General features: G+C 44.1%; 2 protein-coding genes across 3 annotated transcripts; one reads left to right on the top strand and one right to left on the bottom strand.

The window, feature by feature from the left end:
* Nucleotides 1-205: 205 nt before the first annotated feature.
* Nucleotides 206-13149, bottom strand: LOC121548830 (interferon-induced protein 44-like). 2 transcript variants are annotated; one of them, XM_041860428.2, is made up of 7 exons: nt 12527-13149; nt 12399-12429; nt 10146-10341; nt 1492-1644; nt 1064-1214; nt 779-879; nt 206-655 (listed from the first exon to the last, which is right to left on the bottom strand). In XM_041860428.2, exons 1-7 carry the CDS (start codon nt 12987-12989, stop codon nt 419-421), a joined length of 1332 nt encoding a protein of 443 aa, XP_041716362.2. In that variant the 5' UTR covers nt 12990-13149; the 3' UTR covers nt 206-418. The 2 variants fall into 2 exon arrangements, with proteins under 2 accessions (XP_041716362.2, XP_045066156.1); XM_045210221.1 differs by lacking the exon at nt 12399-12429.
* Nucleotides 13150-13258: 109 nt separating this feature from the next.
* Nucleotides 13259-18247, top strand: LOC121548829 (interferon-induced protein 44-like). Its single transcript, XM_041860426.2, has 7 exons — nt 13259-13926; nt 14021-14072; nt 14236-14431; nt 16312-16464; nt 16801-16972; nt 17290-17390; nt 17485-18247. Exons 1-7 carry the CDS (start codon nt 13434-13436, stop codon nt 17683-17685), a joined length of 1368 nt encoding a protein of 455 aa, XP_041716360.1. The 5' UTR covers nt 13259-13433; the 3' UTR covers nt 17686-18247.
* Nucleotides 18248-26127: the final 7880 nt, after the last annotated feature.

Below are 26127 nucleotides of genomic sequence, written 5' to 3'. Positions count from 1 at the left end.
TTTTAAGGACATTACATCAAAGTTGGATCAGCCTGTAGTGTGGTTTTCCACTTTAATTTTGAGGGTGACTCCAAATCCAGACCTCCATGGGTTGATACATTTGATTTCCATTGATAATTGTTGTGTGATTTTGTTGTCAGCACATTCAACTATGTAAAGAAAAAAGTATTTAATAAGATTATTTCATTCATTCAGATCTAGGATGTGTTATTTTAGTGTTCCCTTTATTATTTTGAGCAGTGTATATATATTTTTAAGTCTAATAACATACAACAAGTAGGTTCCAACATTGGGAAAGAAAATCAACACCCAAAAGAAACAAAAGAAAACAAACTTGAAAACTGTAAAAACAGTTTCATTATCCAATCACAATAAAAAAACTGCACATGATTTCTCACCAATAGTTACTCGTCAAATATTAAAAGGTTACTGGGCTTGTGGTGGAATTCTGCAGATGTGGAGGTTCTGCAGATGCGTCTGCAGGGGTTGGATGGTGGTTTTCCTCATACGTGTCGTCCACGGCTTGGAGAATGTGATGAACTGCACTCAGCAGCAGGATGTCAGTGTTGCAGCTCACAGACAGCTCACTGGAATAGTTCTTCACTGGAAGCACATAGGAAACTGGCAAACCCACCACCTCTGCTGCCTTCTGCATCTGTGGCATAACAGAACATATGATACATAGAAGATAGATTGCAAATAAAACTTTCAAAATACTGTTTCATCATATTACAGAGTGAATCTAAATTGATTAAAACATTTAAATTATTTAACATACCTTTTCCTGTAGGATCCGGCTGGAGTAGACAAACTTCACATCCTCTTGTACGGTATGACACACCTTGTCCACATGGGTCAACAGAACCACCTGGGGGATGTCTGGAGAGGATGGTGTCGTGTGTGTGTGTGTGTGTGTGTGTGTGTGTGTGTGTGTGTGTGTGTGTGTGTGTGTGTGTGTGTGTGTGTGAGAGAGAGAAATCAGTTAGTTAGATCTATGAGCTGCAGTTAAACATAACATCAACTGATATCAAAATTGCCCTCTGAAGTTTTGGGATGAGCTCACCCAGATCTGCAATCTCAGCTTGAAGTGTCCTCAGTGTCTCTGTAAGGTCCTCACTGGTGGACATGACTTGGCAGGCATTCAGAACGAACACCGCACAATGGATTTGGTAATTTATCGATGGATCAGCTTTGATGGGCGCATCACTTTGAAACTATTGTGTGGGGGAATCATTTTATCGATGAGAAGCAAACAAAACACATACTCTATATTAGTAATATATATATATATATATATATATATCAAAGTTGGTTATAAAAGCTTCAACAATAAAACAATAAAAAAGTAGGCCAACAAGTTTGCATATGTCAAATGTTGACAAGAGCATAGCAAGCAATATAGGCCCATCTCTTCTAATATTTATCCTCAGTAAGACTGAGGGGTTTGAACATCTTGATCGTAATGCTACATTTGGAAAGGTAATACTATACATCATGTCCCTCGGGAGCGTGTCCCTTGATAACAGCCAGTGCGTCTGTGAGAGTCAGGCCAGTCGTCTCACCGTCCCCCAGAGCCAACACATCACACAGGGTCAGAGATGTGGGCTTCCCCCCTCTCTCTGACCGGATGTCATACGACTTCAGCTGGTAGATAGAGAGAGGAGACAGTGTTTTGAGAGCAAGTGTTTTAGACAAACTCAGACAACAACTGCTAAAGAGACAGACATACAGAACACCCATTCCCTCCCACCCACCTACCCACAGGGCGAGTCCTCACACTCATAAACACATTGATATGGCAGTCCAGATGTTCCCAAGCATCAAGCATGTCTCTGTCTGTTACAAATTATACTCCTTGGATTTCTATCTCAGTCAAGGCATTATCTACAGTATCTTAACGTTGCTAGTGAAAGTCTACACACCCCTTGCACAGTCCTCACATTTTGCTGCCTTAAAATGTAATATTAAAAGGGATTACATTATATGTTTTTCCTACAGATGTACACAACCTATTCCATATATTCAAAGTGAAAGAAAGTTAGACATTTTTCAAAATTAATTCAAAATAAAAGAATGAAGTTGTCTTGATTATGGATGTCTTCACACCCTAGAGTTAATACTTGGTGGAAGCACATTTGGCAGCCATTACAGCTGTGAATCATTTTGAATAATATTCTACCAACTTTGCACAACATACAGTGCCTTCAGAAACTATTCACACCCCTTGACTTTTTCCCACATTTTGTTGTGTTACAGCCTGAATTTACACACACAATCCCCCGTAATTTACAAGTGGAAATATATTTTACAGCCTGAATTTACACACACACACAATCCCCCATAATGTAAAAGTGGAATTATGTTTTTAGAAATGTTTACTAATTCATTAAAAATGAAAAGCTTAAATGTCTTGAATCAATAAGTATTCAACCCCTTTGTTATGGCAAGCCTAAATAAGTTCAGGAGTCAAAAAATTCTTAACAAGTTACATGTTGCATGGACTCACTCTGTGTGCAATAATAGTGTTTAACATAATTTTGTAATGACTACCTCATCTCTGTACCCCACACATAAAGATAATTGTAAGGTCCCTCAGTCGAGCAGTGAATTTCAAGCACAGATCCAACCACAAAGATTCAAGGAAGTTTTCCAATGCCTCACAAAGAAGTGCACCTATTGGTAGATGGGTCAAAAATGTAAAAAGCAGACATTGAATATCCCTTTGAGCATGGTGAAGTTATTAATTTCACAGATACAGGCATCCTTCCTAACTCAGTTGCCGGAGAGGAAGGAAACCGCTCAGGGATTTCATGAGGCCAATGGTGACTTTAAAACAGTTACAGAGTTTAATGGCTGTGATAGGAGAAAACTGAGGATGGATCAACAACATTGTAGTTACTCCACAATACTAACTTCAATGACAGAGTGAAAAGAAGGAAGCCTGTTCAAAATAAAAAATATGCATCCTGTTTGCAATAAGGCACTAAAGTAAAACTGCAAATAGTGTGGCAAAGAAATTAACATTATGTCCTTTATGGCAAATACAACACATCATGTAGTTCCAGTCTTCATATTTTCAAGCATGGTGGTGGCTGCATCATGTTATGGGTCTGCTTGTCATCGGCAAGGACTAGGCAGTTTTTTTTAGGATAAAAAGAAACAGAATAGAGCTAAGCACAGGCAAAATCCTAGAGGAAAACCTAGTTTAGTCTGCTTTCCAACAGACACTGGCAGACAAATTCACCTAAACACAAGGCCATTGACTGTTCCTGAGTGGCCTAGTTACAGTTTTGACTTAAATCGGCTTGAAAATCTATGGCAAGACTTGAAAATGAATGTCTAGCAATGATCAACAACCAACTTGACAAAGCTTGAATAATTTTTTTAAGAATAACGTGCAAATATTGTACAATCCAGGTGTGCAAAGCTCTTAGAGACTTACCCAGGAAGACTCACAGCTGTAATCGCTGTCAAAGGGGATTCTAACATGTATTGACTCAGGGATGTGGAATACTTACAGCGCATTCGGAAAGTATTCAGACCTGTTGACTTTCTCCACATTTTGTTACGTAACAGCCTTATTCTAAATATATATATTTTTTTTATCCTCATAAATCTACACACAATACCTCATAATGACAAAGCAAAAACACGTGTTTAGAAATTTTTGCAAATGTATATATAAAAACATAATATTTACATAAGTATTCAGACCCTTTGCTATGAGACTTGAAATTGAGCTCAGGTGAATCCTGTTTCCATTGATCATCCTTGAGATGTTTCTACAACTTGATTGGAGTCCACCTGTGGTAAGTTCAATTGATTGGACATGATTTGGAAAGGCACACACCTGTCTAATTAAGGTCCCACAGTTGACAGTGCATGTCAGAGCAAAAACCAAGCCATGAGGTCGAAGGAATTGACCGTAGAGCGCAGAGACAGGATTGTGTCGGGGCACAGATCTGGGGAAAGGTACCAAAAAATGTCTGCAGCATTGAAGGTCCCCAAAAACACAGTAGCCTCCATCATTCTTAAATAGAAGAAGTTTAGAACCACTAAGATTCTTCCTATAGCTGGCCGCCCGGCCAAACGAGGGAGAAGGGCCTTGGTCATGGAGGTAACCAAGAACCCGATGGTCCCTCTGACAGAGATCCAGAGTTCCTCTGTGGAGATGGGCGAACCTTCCAGAAGGACAACCATCTCTGCAGCACTCCACCAATCAGGCCTTTATGGTAGAGTGGCCAGACGGAAGCCACTCCTCAGTAAAAGGCACATGACAGGCCGCTTGGAGTTTGCCAAAAGGCACCTAAAGGACTCTCAGACCATGAGAAACAAGATTCTCTGGTCTGATGAAACCAAGATTGAACTCTATGGCCTGAATGCCAAGCTTCACGTCTGGAAGAAACCAGGCACCATCCCTACGGTGAAGCATGGTGGTGGCAGCTTCATGCTGTGGGGATGTTTTTCAGCGGCAGGGACTGGGAGACTAGTCAGGATCGAGGGAAAGATGAACGGAGCAAAGTACAGAGAGATGCTTGATGAAAACCTGCTCCAGAGCACTCAGGACCTGACTGGGGCGAAGGTTCACCTTCCAACAGGACAACGACCCTAAGCACACAGCCAAGACAACGCAGGAGTAGCTTCAGGACAAGTCTCAATGTCCTTGAGGCCCAGCCAGAGCCCGGACTTGAACCCGATCTAACATCTCTGGAGAGACCTGAAAATAGCTGTGCAGCGACGCTCCCCATCCAACCTGACAGAGTTTGAGCGGATCTGCAGAGAACAATGGGAAAAACTGCCCAAATATAGGTGTGCCAAGCTAGTAGTGTCATACCCAAGAAGACTCGAGGCTGTAATCGCTGCCAAAGATTCTTCAACAAAGTACTGATTAATGGATCTGAATACTTATGTAAATTCGATTTCTGTATTTCATTTTCAATACATTTGCAAAAAAGTCTAAAAACATGTTTTCACTTTGTCATTATTGAGTATTGTATGTAGATGGGTGAGAAAAATATATAGTCAAGGGGTATGAATCCTTTCTGAAGGCACTGTATGTCCATTGTTTTTGTCAAAATTGCTCAAGCTCAGTGAATTTGGTTGGGAATCATTGATGGACAGCAATATGCAAACCTTGTCTCTGATTTTCAAGCAAATTTAAGTCAGGACTGAGACTAGACCACTCAGGAACACTCAACACCTCTTGGAAAGCCATTCTGGTTTGTCTTTGATATACAGTGGCTTGCGAAAGTATTCACCCCCCTTGGCATTTTTCCTATTTTGTTGCCTTACAACCTGGAATTAAAATGGATTTTTGGGGGGTTTGTATCATTTGATTTACACAACATGCCTATCACTTTGAAGATGCAACATATTATTTTTTGTGAAACAAACAAGAAATAAGACAAAAAGACAGAAAACCCCCCAAAGTCAATACTTTGTAGAGCCACCTTTTGCAGCAATTACAGCTGCAAGTCTCTTGGGGTATGTCTCTATAAGCTTGGCACATCTAGCCACTGGGAATTTTGCCCATTCTTCAAGGCAAAACTGCTCCAGCTCCTTCAAGTTGGATGGGTTCCGCTGGTGTACAGCAATCTTTAAGTCATACCACAGATTCTCAATGTTTCCCCTTAAACCACTCGAGTGTTGCTTTAGCAGTATGCTTAGGTAATTGTCCTGCTGGAAGGTGAACCTCTGTCCCAGTCTCAAATCTCTGGAAGACTGAAACAGGTTTCCCTCAAGAATTTCCCTGTATTTAGCACCATCCATCATTCCTTCAATTCTGACCAATTTCCCAGTCCCTGCCGATGAAAAACATCCCCACAGCATGATGATGCCACCACCATGCTTCACTGTGGGGATGGTGTTCTCGGGGTGATGAGAGGTGTTGGGTTTGTGCCAGACATAGCATAGCACAAGGCCTAAAAGCTCAATTTTTGTCTCATCTGACCAGAGTACATTCTTCCATATGTTTGGGGAGTCTCCCACATGCCTTTTGGCAAACACCAAACGTGTTTGCTTATTTTTTTCTTTAAGCAATGGCTTTTTTCTGGCCACTCTTCCGTAAAGCTCAGCTCTGTGGAGTGTACGGCTTAAAGTGGTCCTATGGACAGATACTCCAATCTCCGCTGTGGAGCTTTGCAGCTTCTTCAGGGTTATCTTTGGTCTCTTTGTTGCCTCTCTGATTAATGCCCTCCTTGCCTGGTCCGTGAGTTTTGGTGGGCGGCCCTCTCTTGGCAGGTTTGTTGTGGTGCCATATTCTTTCCATTTTTTAATAATGGATTTAATGGTGCTCTGTGGGATGCTCAAAGTTTCTGATATTTTTTTATAACCCAACCCTGATCTGTACTTCTCCACAACTTTGTCCCTGACCTGTTTGGAGAGCTCCTTGGTCTTCATGGTGCCGCTTGCTTGGTGGTGCCCCTTGCTTAGTGGTGTTGCAGACTATGGGGCCTTTCAGAACAGGTGTATATATACTGAGATCATGTGACAGATCATGTGACACTTAAATAAAGTCCACCTGTGTGCAATTTAACTAATTATGTGACTTCTGAAGGTAATTGGTTTCACCAGATCTTATTTAGGGGCTTCAAAGCAAAGGGGGTGAATACATATGCACGCACCTTTTTTGAAACAACAGACTATTTTGTGTATGTCCATTACATGAAATCCAAATAAAAATCCATTTAAATTCCAGGTTGTAATGCAACAAAATAGGAAAAACGCCAAGGGGGATGAATACTTTTGCAAGGCACTGTAACAATGTGTCTCTCTGAAAATAAAACTATCCCAGGGTTAGGTTTTCAGAAGACAATGGCGGGTTTTCCTTTAGCTTTTTGCTTGGGCTTTGATCCTTTCATATTTATTTTGATTCTGACAAACTCCCCAGTCCCTGCAGATGACAATCATTCCCATAACATGATGCCTCTGTCCAATGACACTGTCGCCAGACGTATAAATGACATTGCTAACGATTTTAAAGAACAGCTGGTAGATAAACTCAAAGACAAACGTTTTGCCTTACAGTTCGATGAAGCAACTGACAGCAACAAAGACTGTTTGTTTATTGCTTATGTACGTTTTGACATGACAAACTCCCTGTGTGAGGATCTACTTTTTTTGTAAATATGTCAGAGACAGAGCCACAGCTGAAGAGCTATTCAAAATGCTGGACTGCTTCCTGACTGAGAATGGGCTAAAGTGGGAGAACTGCATCGGTGTTTGCAGTGATGGTGCACAGACCATGGCAGGGATGAGAAAAGGACTTTCATCAAGAAGGCCTCACCTAATGCTGAGTGGACACACTGTGTTATACACAGAGAAGCACTGGCATCAAGGCACCTTTCCTCTGAATTAAGTGAGGTTATGACTGACATTGTAGGTGTAGTCAATTTTATTAAGACCAGACCACTAAAAACAAGAGTCTTCTCTGCTATCTGTGAGGAGATGGGAGCTGAACATCAAGCTGTGCTGTTTCACAGTGAAGCAAGGTGGCTGTCACGAGGAAAGGTCTTGTCCCGAGTTTGAGCTCAGAGAGCAGATAAGAATGTTTTCGGAGCAGGAGCACAAGTATGACTTCGCAGAAGAATTTAGTGATGAGAACTTCCTGGCAAAACTGGCCTACCTGAGTGACATATTTGGAAAGGTAAATTAACTAAATCTACAGCTTCAAGGGAAAGATAAACACCTCCCTCAGGTCACAGACAAGATCAGCTCTTTCACTCGAAAGCTTGCAATGTGGGGCAGGCGACTTGATGAAGGAAATACTGATTCATTCGAGAACCTGCATGAATTTGTTGACACTACTGACTATGATGCCACCTCAGTGATTCCATATATTAAGGAGCATATTTCATCACTGGTGGGATTCTTTAAAAAGTACTTCCCTGAAAACAGTTCCCAATATGACTGGGTGAGAGATCCTTTCAATGCACCAGCTCCAACTGGTTTCAGCTCTGCAGAGGAGGACCAGTTAATTGATATGACGTCTGACTCCACATTGAGTCTGAGGTTCACATCACAGACACTGAGTGAATTCTGGCTGAGTGTAGAGAGGCAGTATCCACTCTTAGGGCAGAGGGCCATGGGCATTCTTCTTCCTTTTGCAACATCTTATCTTTGTGAGGCTGGCTTCTCTGCTGTTGCTGCACTGAAGACCAAGTACAGGTCCCAGCTAAACATTGAGCAGGAGCTGAGAGTTGCAGTATCATGCTTCAAACCCCGCCAAAACGTGCTCATTGTAGCCATTAATCCTGACTTCCTCATTTAGATTTTTTTTTAAATCAGCACAAATTGTTTTTTTCATTTTTGTTTTATAGGTCAAAGTGTTTCATATATTGTGCTCCTGAGTTAATGTTGCTGATCAATTTGAATTTATTATTATTTATTGATTATATTTAATTTTATTTATCAGTATCAAATGGTCCAAAAAAAATTACAGTTTAAATAAGAAATTTCAGGCAAATTGATGCACTTTAAGTATTTTCTGTTACAGACTAAAAACAATGCTAATAAAGTTATTCTTTGTTGTAAGTTGATCTATATTTCTTTATTTTTTGTTTTTTTGTTTTCTTTAATGTTAATAAGGATACAATGTTATGCAGAGGTGTACTTATAACAATTTTATAGACAAATGATACTATTTACAGTCGCGGCGGAGAGTTGGGGGGCGCGAAATGTTTACTTCTTCCTAGGGGGGGGGCGTAACAGAAAATAATTGAGAAGCACTGATATAAGGAAATCAGTCAATTGAAAGAAATGAAATTAGACCCTAATCTATGGATTTCACATGAATGGGCAGTGGCGCCAGTCAGAATCAGTTTTTTCCCCACAAAAGGGCTTTATTACAGACATAAATACTCCTCAGCTTCATCAGCTCTCCGGGTGGCTGGTCTCAGACGATCCCGCAGGTGAACAAGCCGGATGTGGAGGTCCTGGGCTGGCGTGGTTACACGTGGTCTGCGGTTGTGAGGCCGTTTGGACATACTACCAAATTCTCTAAAACGATGATTGAGGCGGCTTATGGTAGAGAAATTAATATTCAATTATCTGCCAACAGCTCTGGTGGACATTCATGCAGTCAGCATTCCAATTGCACACTCTCTCAAAACTTGAGACATCTGTGGCATTGTGTTGTGTGACAAAACTGCACATTTTAGAGTGGCCTTTTATTGTCCCAAGCACAAGTTGCACCTGTGTAATGATCATGCCGTTTAATCAGCTTCTTGATATGCCACATCTTTCAGGTGGATGGATTATCTTGGCAATGGAGAAACGCTCACTAACAGGGATGTAAACAAACTTGTGCACAAAATTTGAGAGAAATATGCTTTTTGTGCGTCTGGAACATTTCTGGGATCTTTTATTTCATCTAATGCAGGGGTTACCAAACTTTTTCACTCTGGGCCCCCTTTCCAGCATTGAGGAACATCCCGCACACGCGCCACGTCTATTTCTATGGGCACAAGCACTGTTCATGACACAACATGTTCACACCCCTCTTGTTGGTGGAGAGAATTCTGCAGGATTAAAGCTTATTTCCTGCAATTCTACACATTTTGTCATGGGGTGCAAAGAAAATGTAGCAGTTTTAAAGCTACTTTTCTTGCAGTTCTATATATTTTGCCATGTCTAATGTGTATTTATGTGATATTTGAGTGACTAAAAAATTACAACAATATCTATGGTCTAAAAAACCTAAATAAAAAAACATTAGCTGACATGGGCTAGTTGATCTGGATATTTCTGACAAGTTATCAATAGCTCTCTAAGATATGCAATGACTAACATGGCAAGAGGAACTGATGATGCACTACCCAAACTTCGAAATTGCACTTTATGCATTCTACTATTACAACTTTCAAGACTACGTTTAAAGCCGGACTGAGTTCCTTTAAAAATAATTTTAACAAAAGTTTCTAATGAAACGTGGGTTCAACACTTTCCATGTTGCGTTTATATTTTTGTTCAGTATAAAAATGTGGACTAGGTTGTGTAGATCGACAGGAAAAAAATAATTTGATCCCTTTTTAGATTACATTTTAAGGCAGTAAAATGTGAAGACTGTGCAAGGGGTGTGTAGACCTTCACTAGGCACTGTATGTATCATGCTAAATACTCCTTCTTACAGATTCTTTACTCTATACCTTCTTGATGAAGCCCTTTGTTGCAGTGCCAATAAAAGGCAGGAGAAGGACTCTTCCGAACATCACAGATCTGACAGAGTTGATGAAGCTGGATTTTCCTGACCCAGGAGGACCCATCAGCAGAACCCTGACCCGGTTCAGAGACTGGCAGGCCGGTTTGAAGGAGACCAGATTCTTCCTCAGTGACCCCCTCCCTCTGGTGAAATGGAAAAGCACAGAAATATACATAATATTACATCAGACCAGACCTGGGTTCAATTAAGTGCTGTCAGAGTTAATCAGATAACTCAAGTTAACATTTTGTAATTTGGTGCACTCCTTTTTTTTATTGTGATTAATCGCATTGTCTGAAAGCAATGGAAATAGTCTAAACATCCTAAATAGATAATCTATACAGCTCAAATCAACAATGCCATGTAAAAACAAGTTGACATTGAGGTTAAGGAAAAAGTGTGCTTTCTCAATTTACCTATCAAGACGTCAATATACTTGTAATGTTTTTTTGCATGAAAAATCGTAAATAATAGCTCAATTTGAGCAAATACACTACCGGTCAAAAGTTTTAGAACCCCTACTAATTCAAGAGTTTTTCTTTATTTTCCATCACTCTGCGGCCCGACTCATCCAAACCATCTCAATTTGGTTGAGGTCGGGGGATTGTGGAGGCCAGGTCATCTGATGCAGCACTACATCACTCTCCTTCTTGGTAAAATAGCCCTTACAGAGCCTGGAGGTGTGTTGGGTCATTGTCCTGTTGAAAAACAAATGATAGTCCATCTAAGCCCAAACCAGATGGGATGGTGTATCGCTGCAGAATGCTCTAGTAGCCATTCTGGTTAAGTGTGCCTTGAATTCTAAATAAATCACAGTGTCACCAGCAAAGCACCCCCACACCATAACACCTCCTCCTCCATGCTTTACAGTGGGAAATACACATGCGGAGATCATCCGTTCACCCACACCACGTCTCACAAAGACACGGCGGTTGTAACCAAAAATCTCAAATTTGGATTCCAGACCAAAGGACAAATTTCCACCGGTCTAATGTCCATTGCTCATGTTTATTGGCCCAAGCAAGTCTCTTCTTTTTATCGGTGTCCTTTAGTAGTGGTTTCTTTGCAGCAATTCGACCATGAAGGCATGATTCACACAGTCTCCTCTGAACAGTTGATGTTGAGATGTCTCCGTTACTTGAACTCTTAAGTTCTTGCTTATTTGAGCTGTTCTTACCATAATATGGACTTGGTCTTTTACCAAATAGGGCTATCTTCTGTATACCACCCCCCCCCCCCTACCTTGTCACAACACAACTGATTGGCTCAAACGCATTAAGGAAAGAAATTCCACAAATTAACTTTTACGAAGGCACACCTGGTAATTGAAACACATTCCAGGTGACTACCTCATGAAGCTGATTGAGAGAACGCCAAGAGTGTGCAAAGCTGTCATCAAGGCAAAGGGTGGCTTTTGAAGAATCTCAAATATAAAATACATTTTGATTTGTTTAACACTTTTCTGGTTACTACATGATTCCATATGTGTTATTTCATAGTTTTGTTGTCTTCACTATTATTCTACAATGTAGAAAATAGTAAAAAATAAAGAAACCCTTGAATGAGTAGGTATTCTAAAACTTTTGATCGGTAGTGTACGGTATTTACCATTAAGCACAATTAAATCACAGCAAATCCTGTGATTATCTCGATTTAAAAAAAAAATGTGACAGTCCTAGTTCAAAGACATGCTTATTTTAGTATTTGTATTTTAATGACTTATTTTCTATGTATTTGCAAATAATTTGGCCCAATCAACTAATTGTATTTGTAGTATTTGAAAGTATTTTCAAATAATTTCCTATAATTACTATATGAAATTATTTTCAAATAGGCTACTTGTTTCCAAATACTTTTCAAATACCCCTGCCACCAAACAGACCTGGGTTCAAATACAAATGTGTCTTTGAAATTACACTTGTCAACATATGAGAATTTTCAAATACATGACAATACTTTCCAAATACATTTACAAGCTTGTATTTCCGAAGAAAATATGTCCTAAAACTTCCTTTGAAATGTAGCCTATGTGAAAGTAATTAAAAAACCTTAAATAGTATTTGAACCCAGGTCTGCATCAGACAACCTTCAAATAGTGTTTCTATACCACCAAGTACAGTCATAGCAGAAGAAGAGTCCTGAGAAGTTAATGTGTGATACTCCTGATGGATTCCGTAAATTAATTCACAATGTGACCTACTCCTCAGTCCATGACAGCTCCCTCCAAGCACCTTGAATATAAAATGAATAAGAGCATAATCAGAACAATTAACAGTACAATAAAGACAGAAATGAAAAACGTTTTGGGCGGCGAGTAGTTATATTTACTTCCAACTCGATACAGCTCAACATCCAGGTACCTCGGCTCCGTCCCACTCTGGTGATAAATCATATCAAACGATTTCACGCAAATTTCTCTATTCTCGGTGTACAACTTCAGACATTTCCCAAACTTCAAGTAACCATTAGACCAAGAGGTTGAAAAATGTGTCGCCTTAGAGTCATCCAGAACAGGAAAGGGTGTTCCTTCTTGATGGTTTATTTCGAAGGCAAACGCGTCTTGGTCCTCACTCTCAGACGATTTACTCAGGTAACCCCCCTTTACATCCCCAGATTTGAAATACACTATTACAACGAATCTTCCTTCTTTGTCAAATTTAGATCTCAACGTATGCATGTAAAACCCATGGTGGCTTCCCTTGTAGAGCAGGTGAAGTTGGGCAGGTTCAGGAAGGAGCTTCAACAAATGCGTCTCTTGCTTCAAACCCAATGCAGACATTACTGAAGCCATAAAAACAATGTGATATCAGTAGACTTCACGAAATCTACTACTGCTATTTCTGAGCGGTGTTAGTGGATAGCGTACGAACCCGAACACCAAATCAATAGTAGGCCTAAAGTGAAACCTGTCACCAATCATAAAAGATTAGCCTACCTACCCACTTAGGCTACCAGGAAAATAGAATAGCTGTTTGCGCATTGCTCAATGCCATCATGTCCGGTCCTTTATACGCAGCTTTTTTGAGCACAGTGAGTGTGGGCTGGTCTACAATAAGTTTCGTTTTTCTGGAACATTTCACTTTCGATAGGCTGTTAATTAGGCATACGTGGATATGGCCATTCCACAGTCAGACCATTATTGATTCCGGTGCGGACATTAGGCTACTTTTGGAAATAGGCGCACATATTGGGTTTGCATTTCGTAGCAGGGTAGTGATCTCCGCTTGATTTATTCATGGCCCATGCAGCTGTATCTGCACTGGATTTGGGGAGAGAGAAACAGTTGTTAAAGTTTTTTCCCGAACCTGTCCGACTTCACCTGCTCTACAGGGCGCGCCACCATGGATTTAAGATGTCTGATTTGATTTCTAAATTCGATAAAGTGGGAAGATTCGTTGTAATCGTTTATTTGGAATCAGGCACAATGAAGGGGGGCTATCTGAGTAAACAACCTCATTCCTATCTCCAAGAGGACAGAGGGGCATTTGTCTTCGAAATAGACCATCAAAAAGCAAACGTCTTTCCTGTCGTGAAGCACCGCGATTCGATCATTTTTAATAATAAGTATAATAATGAAATCTTGGGCTTTGGGGATTGCCTAAAAATTTACAACAATAAGGACAAAACACTTTGTGTTGATGTGATGGAAGATGATACCTACACACCCACTGGTTGGAGTGAAGAGTTCGAGGTGCCCTTCATGGATGTGGAGTTGCATCGCATTCAAAGTAATTCTGCCCCAAAACAATGTGATGAATTAAATGTACTCTCTGAAAATGAAGTCTAGGCCTAGTGTAATTGTTTGTTCTTATTATGTTCAAGGTGTTGGAGATGTGCTGCTGAACCCTTGGAGGGAGCTGTCATGGACTGAGAAGTAGGTCACATTGGAAATGAATTTCCTGAATCTATCAATAACAAAGTAATCTGTTCTACAGCAGTAGAGGCTAGTCTGTGGCTTAATATTGGTGGCCTAAAAGCAGTCTGCAGGCTGCCTGATGTAATATTATGGCTCTTTCTGTGCTATCTCATTTTACCAGAGAGAGGGGGTCACTGAGGAAGAATCTGGTCTCCTTCAAACCGGCCTGCCAGTCTCTGAACCGAGTCAGGGTTCTTTTGATGGGTCCTCCTGGGTCAGGAAAATCCAGCTTCATCAACTCTGTCAGATCTGTGATGTTCGGAAGAGTCCTTCTCCTGCCTTTTATTGGCACTGCAACAAAGGGCTTCATCAAGAAGGTATAGCGTCTGTAACAAAGAGTTTTTAGCATATAAGATTGATAATGCCTTGACTGAGATAGAAAGCTAAGGAGTAACATTTGGACCGCCATATCAATGTGTCCCTGAATGTGAGGACCTGCCCTGTGGGTGGGTGCGAGGGAAGGGATACAGTGGGGGAAAAAAGTATTTAGTCAGCCACCAATTGTGCAAGTTCTCCCGCTTAAAAAGATGAGAGAGGCCTGTAATTTTCATCATAGGTACACGTCAACTATGACAGACAAATTGAGAAAATAAATTCCAGAAAATCACATTGTAGGATTTGTTATTAATTTATTTGCAAATTATGGTGGAAAATAAGTATTTGGTCACCTACAAACAAGCAAGATTTCTGGCTCTCACAGACCTGTAACTTCTTCTTTAAGAGGCTCCTCTGTCCTCCACTCGTTACCTGTATTAATGGCACCTGTTTGAACTTGTTATCAGTATAAAATATACCTGTCCACAACTTCAAACAGTCACACTCCAAACTCCACTATGGCCAAGACCAAAGAGCTGTCAAAAGACACCAGAAACAAAATTGTAGACCTGCACCAGGCTGGGAAGACTGAATATGCAATAGGTAAGCAGCTTGGTTTGAAGAAATCAACTGTGGGAGCAATTATTAGGAAATGGAAGACATACAAGACCACTGATAATCTCCCTCGATCTGGGGCTCCACGCAAGATCTCACCCCGTGGGGTCAAAATGATCACAAGAACAGTGAGCAAAAATCCCAGAACCACACGGGGGGACCTAGTGAATGACCTGCAGAGAGCTGGGACCAAAGTAACAAAGCCTACCATCAGTAACACACTATGCCGCCAGGGACTCAAATCCTGCAGTGACAGACGTGTCCCCCTGCTTAAGCCAGTACATGTCCAGGCCCGTTTGAAGTTTGCGAGAGTGCATTTGGATGATCCAGAAGAGGATTGGGAGAATGTCATATGGTCAGATGAAACCAAAATATAACTTTTTGGTAAAAACTCAACTCGTCGTGTTTGGAGGACAAAGAATGCTGAGTTGCATCCAAAGAACACCATACCTACTGTGAAGCATGGGGGTGGAAACATCATGCTTTGGGGCTGTTTTTCTGCAAAGGGACCAGGACGACTGATCCGTGTAAAGGAAAGAATGAATGGGGCCATGTATCGTGAGATTTTGAGTGAAAACCTCCATCCATCAGCAAGGGCATTGAAGATGAAACGTGGCTGGGTCTTTCAGCATGACAATGATCCCAAACACACCGCCCGGGCAACGAAGGAGTGGCTTCGAGAAGCATTTCAAGGTCCTGGAGTGGCCTAGCCAGTCTCCAGATCTCAACCCCATAGAAAATCTTTGGAGGGAGTTGAAAATCCGTGTTGCCCAGCGACAGCCCCAATACATCACTGCTCTAGTGGAGATCTGCATGGAGGAATGGGCCAAAATACCAGCAACAGTGTGTGAAAACCTTGTGAAGACTTACAGAAAATGTTTGACCTGTGTCATTGCCAACAAAGGGTATATAACAAAGTATTGAGAAACTTTTGTTATTGAACAAATACTTATTTTCCACCATAATTTGCAAATAAATTCATTAAAAATCCTACAATGTGATTTTCTGGAAAAAAATTTCTCATTTTGTCGGTCATAGTTGACGTGTACCTATGGTGAAAATTACAGGCCTCTCTCATCTTTTTAAGTGGGAGAACTTGCACAATTGGTGGCTGACTAAATACATTTTTTCCCCACTGTATATACCAAAGATACTCCCCTTTCATCTATTGATATACTGTATGTCTGTCTTTTTGGTGGTCGTTGTCTGAGTTTGTCTCTAACAAACCTTGCTTACAAAACACTGTCTCCTCTCTTTATCTACCAAGCTGAAGTCGTATGACATCCGGTCAGAGAGAGGGGGGAAGCCCACAGCTCTGACCCTGTGTGATGTGTTGGCTCTGGGTGACGGTGAGACGACTGGCCTGACCCTCACAGACGCACTGACTGTCATCAAGGGACATGCCCCAGAGGGACACAAGGTAGGCGGCATTTGTTTTCTTTCTGTGAGTAGCAATGATGATTCCTAGCCTTGCTTGGGATAAAGATCAAAGGAACATCCATGTAATATTTTACTGAACATGTTATATTATTAACATGTTATGCATATGATTCACTTTGTAACCAAAATACACACATTGTAGCTAACAGAGGGACAGGGCCGAGAACCCAGGTTCAAACATCCTATGCATTGCGTCAATAGGGTTAACCCACTTGGAGTTAATTATAATGTGGCTCATTAATGGATCGCAACAATATTAATTAATTTGTTCTGTTTGCTTTTTATGGCAACAAAATGACGTTGTCCAACACCATAGTTTCAAAGTGATGCGCCAATCAAAGCTGAGACTTCAGGTTACAGACCGAATCCATCGGTAAATGACCAAATTCATTGTGCGGTGTTCGTTCTGAATGCCTGCCAAGTCATGACCACCAGTGAGGACCTTACAATGATATTGAGGACACTTCAAGCTGAAATCTCAGATCTAGGTGAGTTTTCAGACACAAACACACACACACACACAATGACTACTGTATACAGATGTAGGATCTTCATTTGAGCAAGTTTGCTACAGCAGGAAATGTAAATTATTATGTGGATTATAATTAATGCACATTTTTGTAGGGGTTGATACATTTCGTTTGGGCAAATCAAGTCTGAAATTTCAAAGTGGAAATTACAAACTTTAGAATCCTTTTAAAAACTAAAATACACTACAAGTTTGCATTTCCTGCTGTGCAGGAACATTCTCAGCAGCAAGTGATCAAATTAAGATCCTACATCTGTATGACCCTGTCCTCTCCAGACATCCCCCAGGTGGTTCTGTTGACCCATGTGGACCAGATGTGTCATGCCGTCCAAGAGGATGTGAAGTTTGTCTACTCCAGCCGCATGCTACAGGAGAAGGTAGGCCTACTTCAAAAGTTGAAGATTATGTGTAGTTTAATGTGTTGTAAAACCATTATATCTGCAATATATCTTATGTTCTGCTGTGCCACAGATGCAGAAGGCAGCAGAGGTGGTGGGTTTGCCAGTGTCCTATGTGCTTCCAGTGAAGAACTACTCCAGTGAGCTGTCTGTGAGCTGCAACACTGACATCCTGCTGCTGAGTGCAGTTCATCACATTCTCCAAGCTGTTGACGACACTTATGAGGATTACTGCCCTCCAACCCCTGCAGATGCCAGTCCAGTGACTGTTTAGTGTTTGATAAGTAACTGTGTGGAAAGGTATCCTGCTGTAATGCATGTGTCATTAACAGTGTTGGGATTAGGTACTTAATAAAGTAATATTACATATTACTTGTTACATTCAACAAAATAACATGTTACTTTACAATATTACTTTGCATGAACGTAACACGTTATATTACTCGTATATTACTTTGCAATACTTTCATGAAAAAAAATCTCTAAACCTCACAGTTTGTTTAACTTTCTGAGCCTCTGAGGGAGCGAGGTGAGCCACGCATGCTCTACCAAAGATCGGCTCATCTAATTCATAAAAATAATTACCTTCAACCCGATCAGGAACATCTTGGACACAACTATTTCCTAAATGGTGTAGGCTGATGTATTCACTGATGTATTTATGTCTGAATTTTGCAGTACATTTGCGGTGAAGATTATACCAGTGTAGGTAGCCTCTCATTCAAGACAACCTTTTATGCATTGTGAGATGCACAGGAGGGTGGTGGCACCTTAATTGGGGGTGACGGGCTCGTGGTAATGGCTGGAGCAGAGTAAGTGGAATGGTATCATATACATCAAACACATGGTTTCCATGCGTTTGATGCCATTTAATTCGCTCCATTCCAGCCATTATTATGATGAGTCCTCCCCTCAGCAGCCTCCACTGGTGAGATGTAGGATAAACACTGTTGTTTTCATTCATTTACTAGACAAGAAAATATCGCCCTACCTTTCTGTAAATTCAACCATCGAATCAATAATTCCATGTGTCCTTCTTTGGCTTGATATAAACAAGTTGTACCGATTGATAATCCACAAACTGCAGCCAATTTCCAGCGCACTGATCATAAAATTGAAAGCCTGTCTCTGAACAGTGCACAATGATAATTTATAATGTATATGAATAGGCAATAGGCATACATATAAAACTAGGAGGAGACAAGGCTATTTGATTAATCATTTCATGAAGATGGATAATTTGGAACGGGGAATTTATTTTCCGAGGGTCTGCTGTCAGATAAATTCCCTCGCATTGGGAAAGTTAAACTAATAGAAAAAAAGGTAGAAAAATCGAAAATCCCTATTGCCTACTTATGTCATCCTATGAAATGGATGTTGTTGCACAGCAGGCTCGGCTGTGCAAAATCTGCCGCCAGTGCGACCATTGCATAGAGCGCACACTTGCCACTAGACCCTGAAGCCCTCTACTGACTTTGCTATCACGGAAGCGATCAACAGCAAAGATCAGAGTTGTGCCCTCTATCAATTTGTATGGACAGTTGTCATGGCAATTCTCCAAATAGCTTTCTCCGCTCGCTGGAGAACTAAATGAGGAAACAAGTCCAGATCGGATCATGGCAACGGTGGTGAAATATTTTCTGAAAAAAGTAACGCTTTACTTTACTTCTCTGCCCCAACACTGGTCATTAGAAGATGTTGAAATATCCATGTAGTTCTTTAAAGATGATTGGAAATGGTGCTGTGAGCTTTCTCATAGATTTTAATGGGGTTCATAGGTTGGTTATTTTTCAAGATACACCATTTTTGTTTTTACTCCGTTTTGTTGGGTTCTATTTTTCTCATAATTGGATCTGTATGTGATGAATAACTTAGAAGGAATGAATTAATGAGGAGCATAGGTTTGTACTATACTGATATAAATTGTTTCACATAACAGGCTGTGATTCATGTAAGGAACGTTAGGGGTAGGACAGATAAGACTTGTATTTCTTACAGATACGAACACTCTCTCTTTGTTGTCTGTGAAACCGTCCTTGAACGTGGGTACATGGAGTACAGATTGGAGGGGTGTCTTTTGGGTGCTGACTCCACAGGTTATTATGATAGCAACTTATGCCTGGGAACGGTGGAGCGCCAAGGGGTGAAGCGCCAAGGGGTGGGACTAACCCGTTGCACCAACGGATTGGCTGAGTAAAGTCTAAACCACACTCAGTCCTTTACTCTGATTGGCCAGCAGGGAGCGGGAACTATCTCTGTCAGAGTATTTGAGAAAGAACCTGTAAACAACAGTTTAGTTCTCTGAGTGCCCTGCGTGGTATTTCAGTGGACCCGTATATACGAACCTTCATACTTATCATACATACATTTTGCATATAATAAATTAAGCTTGGATTGAAGATCTCTTGATTCTTATTCCAATACCAGATTTGAATTACGCAATTTCTAACAGTTTCAAATGACATTAACTCAGTTTTAGTCAAAACCGCCTAATGCCTCTTAGGTTATTTTAAACAACTCTCCATTGGAGTATCACCACCTTCCGTAGACACTTGAAACCCCACCTCTTTAAGGAATACCTGGGATAAGATAAAGTAATCCTTATACCCCCCCGCCCCCCATTTTTTACAAGAGTAAAAAATACTGAATGTTGTATTATTTTGACTTCATAAACTGAAGTCCATTTTATTTTAAGTGGACCCCAGTCCTGGGGATAAGCCTGGACTGCTGTTAAGTCGAGGGATCCCAGCCACTATCTCTGATTTGATGCCACACTTGTCCTTTCCCCGCAGGATCTTGAAGAACCCCTTCAAAAGGGAAAGATAATACAGATCAGTAAGAGCAAGCGGGTTGACACGTTTTTTGTTGTTGTTACAGGACTTCTTATGTTTTATTGTAGGCTGCGTAGTAAAACACTACTATAAATGGAGCAATACCATTTAACAGTATGACCCTTCAAATATTTAGGTTTCCAATGATGGACCACAATGGTGTGTACTTGTCACGGTTTCGGCCGAGGCGGCTCCTTCTCCTTGTTCGGGCAGGCTTCGGCGGTCGTCGTCTCCGGAGTACTAGCTGCCACCGTTCGATGTTTCATGTTTGATTGGTTTTGTCTGTTTGTTACACCTGTTCATTGTTAAGTGTTCATTAGGCACCCTATTTAGTTCTCTTGTGTTTGGTCAGGGGTTGTGTGTAATTGTTCGATGTCACGTGTAGATGTTGGTCCGCTGTTCTGTGCTCTCTGTATTTTCGTATTTGTTTGAGAGAGTCCTGCACGTTGTGCACATTTACTTTGGACAGTCCAGTGTACGCTTGTTTCGCTTGTGGCCTGTTGCCGTGTTGGCTTGTACTGTCGGACTTCACTAAAGACATCTGTTTTTTGAATCTCTGTGTCCTGCGTGTGATTCCACGTTCCCTCTACACTCAACCCTGACAGAATTACACACCATCTCTATGGAATCAGCAGGAGCACCCGCACCCACTGAGATCATGGAGGAGCGCCTTCGTGGTCAGGAGGACAGAATCAACCAAATCGGGCACGCCCTGGACCGAGTGATGAACACCCTCCATCGATGGGAGACCAGCGGGGTACCCACACCCCCACCTACCGCACCATCACCATCGGTCAGCCCGCCCGTCCAACTTCCGGAACCCAGTGGGATTCGGCTCCCGCTCCCGAGGGCGTACGACGGCACCGCTGCCGGGTGTCAGGGGTTCCTGTTGCAAGTTGAACTCTACCTCGCCACCGTACACCCGGCGCCCTCGGGACACGAGAGCGTTTCCGCCCTCATCTCCTGTCTCACCGGCAAGGCGTTGGAGTGGGCCAACGCCGAATGGAGGAGAATAGACGCCGCTACTATCACCTATGCGGAGTTCTCCCGCCGCTTCCGTGCAGTGTTCGACCATCCACCAGAGGGGAAGGCGGCGGGGGAGCGTCTATTCTACCTCCGACAGGGGATGAGGAGCGCTCAGGAGTTTGCACTGGAGTTCCGGACTCTAGCGGCAGATGCAGGGTGGAATGAGCGGGCACTAATAGACCACTTCCGCTGCAGCCTCCGGGAGGACGTCCGCAGAGAGTTGGCGTGCAGGGATACCACGCTTTCATTTGACCAGTTGGTTGACATGGCCATTCGGCTGGACACCCTGCTCGCTACCCGCGGACGTCCCAGGTGGGGGTCGCCCATTCCACCCTCCAGCACCTCCGAGCCGAGCCCGATGGAGCTCGGAGGTGCTGGCGCTAGAGGAAGGAGAAGAAGGAGCCCGAGGGGGCCGTCCCTGCACCAACTGTGGCCGTGGAGGGCACACCGCGGCTAGGTGCTGGGGAGGGTCCCCTGGTGGAGGAGAAGGCAGGCCACACATTGGGGAGTCCTCCCAGGTGAGTAGGCGCCCCACTTACCCAGAGCTTTCTGTCGTACACATAACCATACCTGTTTGTTTTCCACAGGTTGCACCTCGTTCCCCAGCATAAGGCGCTAGTAGATTCAGGCGCAGCTGGGAATTTTGTAGATCGCAAATTCTGTGTAGAGTTAGGGATTCCCCTCCTTCCGGTAAATAATCCTTTCCCTGTACATGCCCTAGATAGTCGTCCGTTAGGATCCGGGTTGATTAGGGGGAGGTCACAGCGCCACTTAGGATGGAGACGCAGGGGGGTCATGAGGAGACGATTCAGCTCTATCTGATCGACTCTCCTGCGTATCCGGTGGTACTGGGGCTTCCTGGTTGAGTACCCATGATCCTACTATTTCGTGGCGAGAGAGGGCTCTTAAAGGGTGGTCTGCTCAGTGTGAGGGGCTATGTCTGGGTGTTTCCGTAGGGGCGACCTCGGTGGAGAGTCCGAACCAGATGCCCGCATTGCACATTCCCCCCGAGTATGAGGATTTGGCACTCGTGTTTAGCAAGACAAGAGCGGCAAGGTTGCCACCTCATAGACAGGGGGATTGTGCGATAGACCTCCAGGCAGGAGCTGCGCTCCCGCGGAACCATGTGTATCCGTTGTCACAGGAGGAGAAGAGGGCAATGGAGACATACATTGCCGAGTCTCTGAGACAGGGATACATACGGCCCTCCACTTCACCCGCGTCCTCGAGCTTCTTTTTTGTGAAGAAAAAGGATGGAGGTTTGCGCCCGTGTATTGATTACCGGCGGTCTAAATCAGGTTACTGTGAAATATAGTTATCCACTTCCGCTGATTGCGACTATGACGGAGTCATTACACGGGGCACGGTTCTTCACAAAATTGGACCTCAGGAGCGCATATAACTTGGTGCGCATTAGAGAGGGCGATGAATGGAAGACAGCATTTAGTACTACCTCCGGTCATTACGAGTATCTCGTCATGCCATACGGGTTAATGAATGCTCCATCAGTCTTCCAATCCTTTGTAGATGAGATTTTCCGGGACATGCAGGGGCAGGGAGTAGTGGTGTACATAGACGATATTCTGGTGTACAGTTCTACCCGGGCCGAACATGTAGCCCTGGTGCGCAGAGTATTGAGGAGGTTGTTGGAGCATGACCTGTATGTCAAAGCCGAGAAATGTCTGTTCTTCCAGGAGTCGGTCTCCTTTTTGGGTTATCAGTTGTCTGCGTCAGGGGTGAGGATGGAGGTTGACCGTGTGTCAGCCGTGCGTAATTGGCAAACCCCAACCACGGTTAAAGAGGTGCAGCAGTTCTTGGGTTTTGCGAATTACTACCGGAGGTTTATCCGGGGTTTTGGACAGGTGGCAGCTCCCATAACGTCCCTTCTGAAGGGGGTCCAGTGCGCTTGCGGTGGTCAGCTGAGGCGGACAGGGCTTTTGGGAGACTGAAGGACCTGTTTACCTCGGCTCCAGTGCTGGCGCACCCGGATCCCACTTTACCATTCCAAGTGGAGGTGGACGCGTCTGAAGCCGGTATCGGGGCTGTTCTCTCACAACGGTCCGGCACACCACCTAAACTCCGCCCCTGTGCTTTTTATTCGAAAAAGCTCAGTCCGGCGGAGCGTAATTATGACGTAGGGGACAGGGAGCTGTTAGCCGTGGTACAGGCCCTAAAGGTGTGGAGGCATTGGCTTGAGGGGGGCTCAACACCCTTTTCTCATTCTGACTGACCACCGTAACCTGGAATACATTCGGGCAGCTAGGAGACTGAATCCTCGCCAGGCTCGGTGGACTATGTTTCTAGCCCGGTTCGTGTTTAAGATCACTTACATCCCTGGGTCCCAGAACGGGGAAGGCAGATGCCCTGTCTCGGCGGTATGACACGGAGGAGAGGTGCGTGGAGCCCACTCCCATACTACCTAAGTCTTGTCTGGTTGCACCGGTGGTATGGGAGGTCGATGCGGAGATCGAGCGGGCATTACGCACCGACCCTAGCCCTCCACAGTGTCCGGTGGGTCGGACGTACGTCCCGCTCGAGGTCCGGGATCGGCTTATTTATTGGGCTCACACGTCACCCTCCTCTGGGCATCCAGGTATTGGCCGGACGGTGCACTGCCTTAGTACAAAGTACTGGTGGCCAACGTTAGCCAGGGATGTGAGGATTTATGTCTCCTCCTGCTCAGTGTGTGCCCAGTGTAAGGCGCCCAGACACTTGCCCAGGGGTAGGTTACAACCCCTGCCCGTTCCACAGCGACCCTGGTCTCACCTCTCGGTGGATTTTGTTACCGACCTTCCCTCCTCACAGGGGAATACCACCATCCTGGTCGTTGTGGATCGGTTCTCGAAGGCCTGTCGTCTCCTTCTCATGCCGGGTCTTCCTACTGCCCTACAGACCGCTGAGGCTCTATTTACTCACGTCTTCCGGCATTACGGGATACCCGAGGATATAGTGTCTGATCGAGGCCCCCAGTTTACCTCCAGAGTCTGGAGAGCGTTTATGGAGCGGTTGGGGGTTTCGGTGAGCCTTACCTCGGGTTACCACCTGGAGAGTAATGGGCAGGTCGAACGTGTCAACCAGGATGTGGGTAGGTTTCTGAGGTCATATTGCCAGGGCCGGCCGGAGGAGTGGGCGAGATATGTGCCCTGGGCCGAGATGGCACAGAACTCTCTCCGCCACTCCTCCACTAAACTAACCCCTTTCCAGTGTGTGTTAGGGTACCAGCCGGTTCTGGCACCTTGGCATGAGAGCCAGATCGAGGCCCCTGCGGTGGATGAGTGGGTGCGGCGCTCGGAGGAGACGTGGAACGCTGCACACGTCCATCTGCAGCGAGCCATCCGTCGACAGAAGACGAGCGCCGACCTCCACCGCAGTGAGGGGCCAGTGTACGCACCTGGAGATCGAGTCTGGCTCTCAACCAGAAACCCGCCCCTCCGCCTGCCCTGCCGGAAGCTGGGTCGGCGGTTTGTGGGGCCTTTTAAAGTCCTGAGGAGATTGAACGAGGTGTGTTACAGGTTACAACTGCCCATTGATTACAAGAATATTAACCCCTCGTTCCATGTGTCTCTCCTCAGGCCGGTGATAGCTGGTCCACTCCAGGACTTTGAGATAGAAGAGACTCCTCCGCCCCCGTTGGACATCGAGGGGGCTCCGGCCTACACTGTTCGGGCCATCCTAGATTCGAGACGCCGGATGGGGGGTCTCCAATATCTCGTGGAGTGGGAGGGGTACGGCCCGGAGGAGCGGTGCTGGGTGCCGAGGAGGGACATCCTAGACCCGTCTCTTCTGACCGAGTTCCATCGTGGTCATCCTACGCGCCCTGCTCCGCGTCCTCCTGGTCGTCCCCGAGGCCGGGGGCGGCGCACGGCTGGAGCCGCGCGTCAAGGGGGGGGTACTGTCCCAACTTGCTTCAAGATGTCCACTATTGTTCCTGTACCCAAGAAAGCAAAGGTAACTGAACGAAATGACTATTGCCCCGTAGCACTCACTTCTGTCATCATGAAGTGCTTTGAGAGGCTAGTTAAGGGTCATATCACCTCTACCTTACCTGACACCCTAGACCCACTTCAATTTGCTTACAGCCCCAATACATCCACAGACGATGCAATCGCCATCACACTGCACACTGCCCTATCCCATCTGGACAAGAGGAATGTCTATGTAAGAATGTTGTTCATTGACTAAAGCTCAGCATTCAACACCATAGTACCCTCCAAGCTCAACATTAAGCTCGGGCCCTGGGTCTGAACCCCGCCCTGTGCAACGGGTCCTGGACTTCCTGACGGGCCGTCCCCAGCTGGTGAAGGTAGGAAACAACACCTCCACTTTGCTGATCCTCAACACAGTGGCCCCACAAGGGTGCGTGCTCAGCCCCCTCCTGTACTCCCTGTTCACCCATGACTGCGTGGCCATGCACGCCTCCAACTCAATCATCAAGTTTGCAGACGACACAACAGTAGTAGGCTTGATTGCCAACAATGACGAGATAGCCTACACAGAGGAGGTGAAGGCCCTTAGAGTGTGGTGCCAGGAAAATAACTTCTCCCTCAATGTCGACAAAACAAAGGAGCAGATCGTGGACTTCAGGAAACAGCAGAGGGAGCACGCCCCTATCCACATCGACGGGACCACTGTGGAGCAGGTGGAAAGCTTCAACTTCCTCGGCGTACACATCACTGACGATCTGAAATGGTCCACCCACACAGACAGTGTGGTGAAGACAGCGCTTCTTCAACCTCAGGAGGCTGAAGAAATTTGGCATGGCACCTAAAACCCTCAACCTTTTACAGATGCAAGGCCCAAGCAGGTCGAATTGCTGCAAAGAAACCACTACTAAAGGACACCAATAATAAGAAGAGACT

This window comes from Coregonus clupeaformis, chromosome 33 (assembly GCF_020615455.1).
Source record: "Coregonus clupeaformis isolate EN_2021a chromosome 33, ASM2061545v1, whole genome shotgun sequence".
Classification (NCBI taxonomy): Eukaryota; Metazoa; Chordata; class Actinopteri; order Salmoniformes; family Salmonidae; genus Coregonus; species Coregonus clupeaformis.
Note: the sequence above shows the minus strand (reverse complement) of the source record. Positions and strands in the feature narration are given on the sequence as shown.

Excerpts from the sequence above, each read along its gene's own strand:
- LOC121548829 (XM_041860426.2), top strand. The coding sequence starts at position 13,434 with ATGGCCCATGCAGCTGTATCTGCACTGGATTTGGGGAGAGAGAAACAG. Across the intron at positions 14,073-14,235 it reads GAGCTGTCATGGACTGAGAA|AGAGAGGGGGTCACTGAGGA; the intron begins GTAGGTCACATT and ends TCATTTTACCAG. Across the intron at positions 14,432-16,311 it reads CAAAGGGCTTCATCAAGAAG|CTGAAGTCGTATGACATCCG; the intron begins GTATAGCGTCTG and ends TTATCTACCAAG.
- LOC121548830 (XM_041860428.2), bottom strand. The coding sequence starts at position 12,989 with ATGGCTTCAGTAATGTCTGCATTGGGTTTGAAGCAAGAGACGCATTTG. Across the intron at positions 1,645-10,145 it reads CAAAGGGCTTCATCAAGAAG|CTGAAGTCGTATGACATCCG; the intron begins GTATAGAGTAAA and ends TCTATCTACCAG. Across the intron at positions 880-1,063 it reads AGCTGAGATTGCAGATCTGG|ACATCCCCCAGGTGGTTCTG; the intron begins GTGAGCTCATCC and ends CATCCTCTCCAG.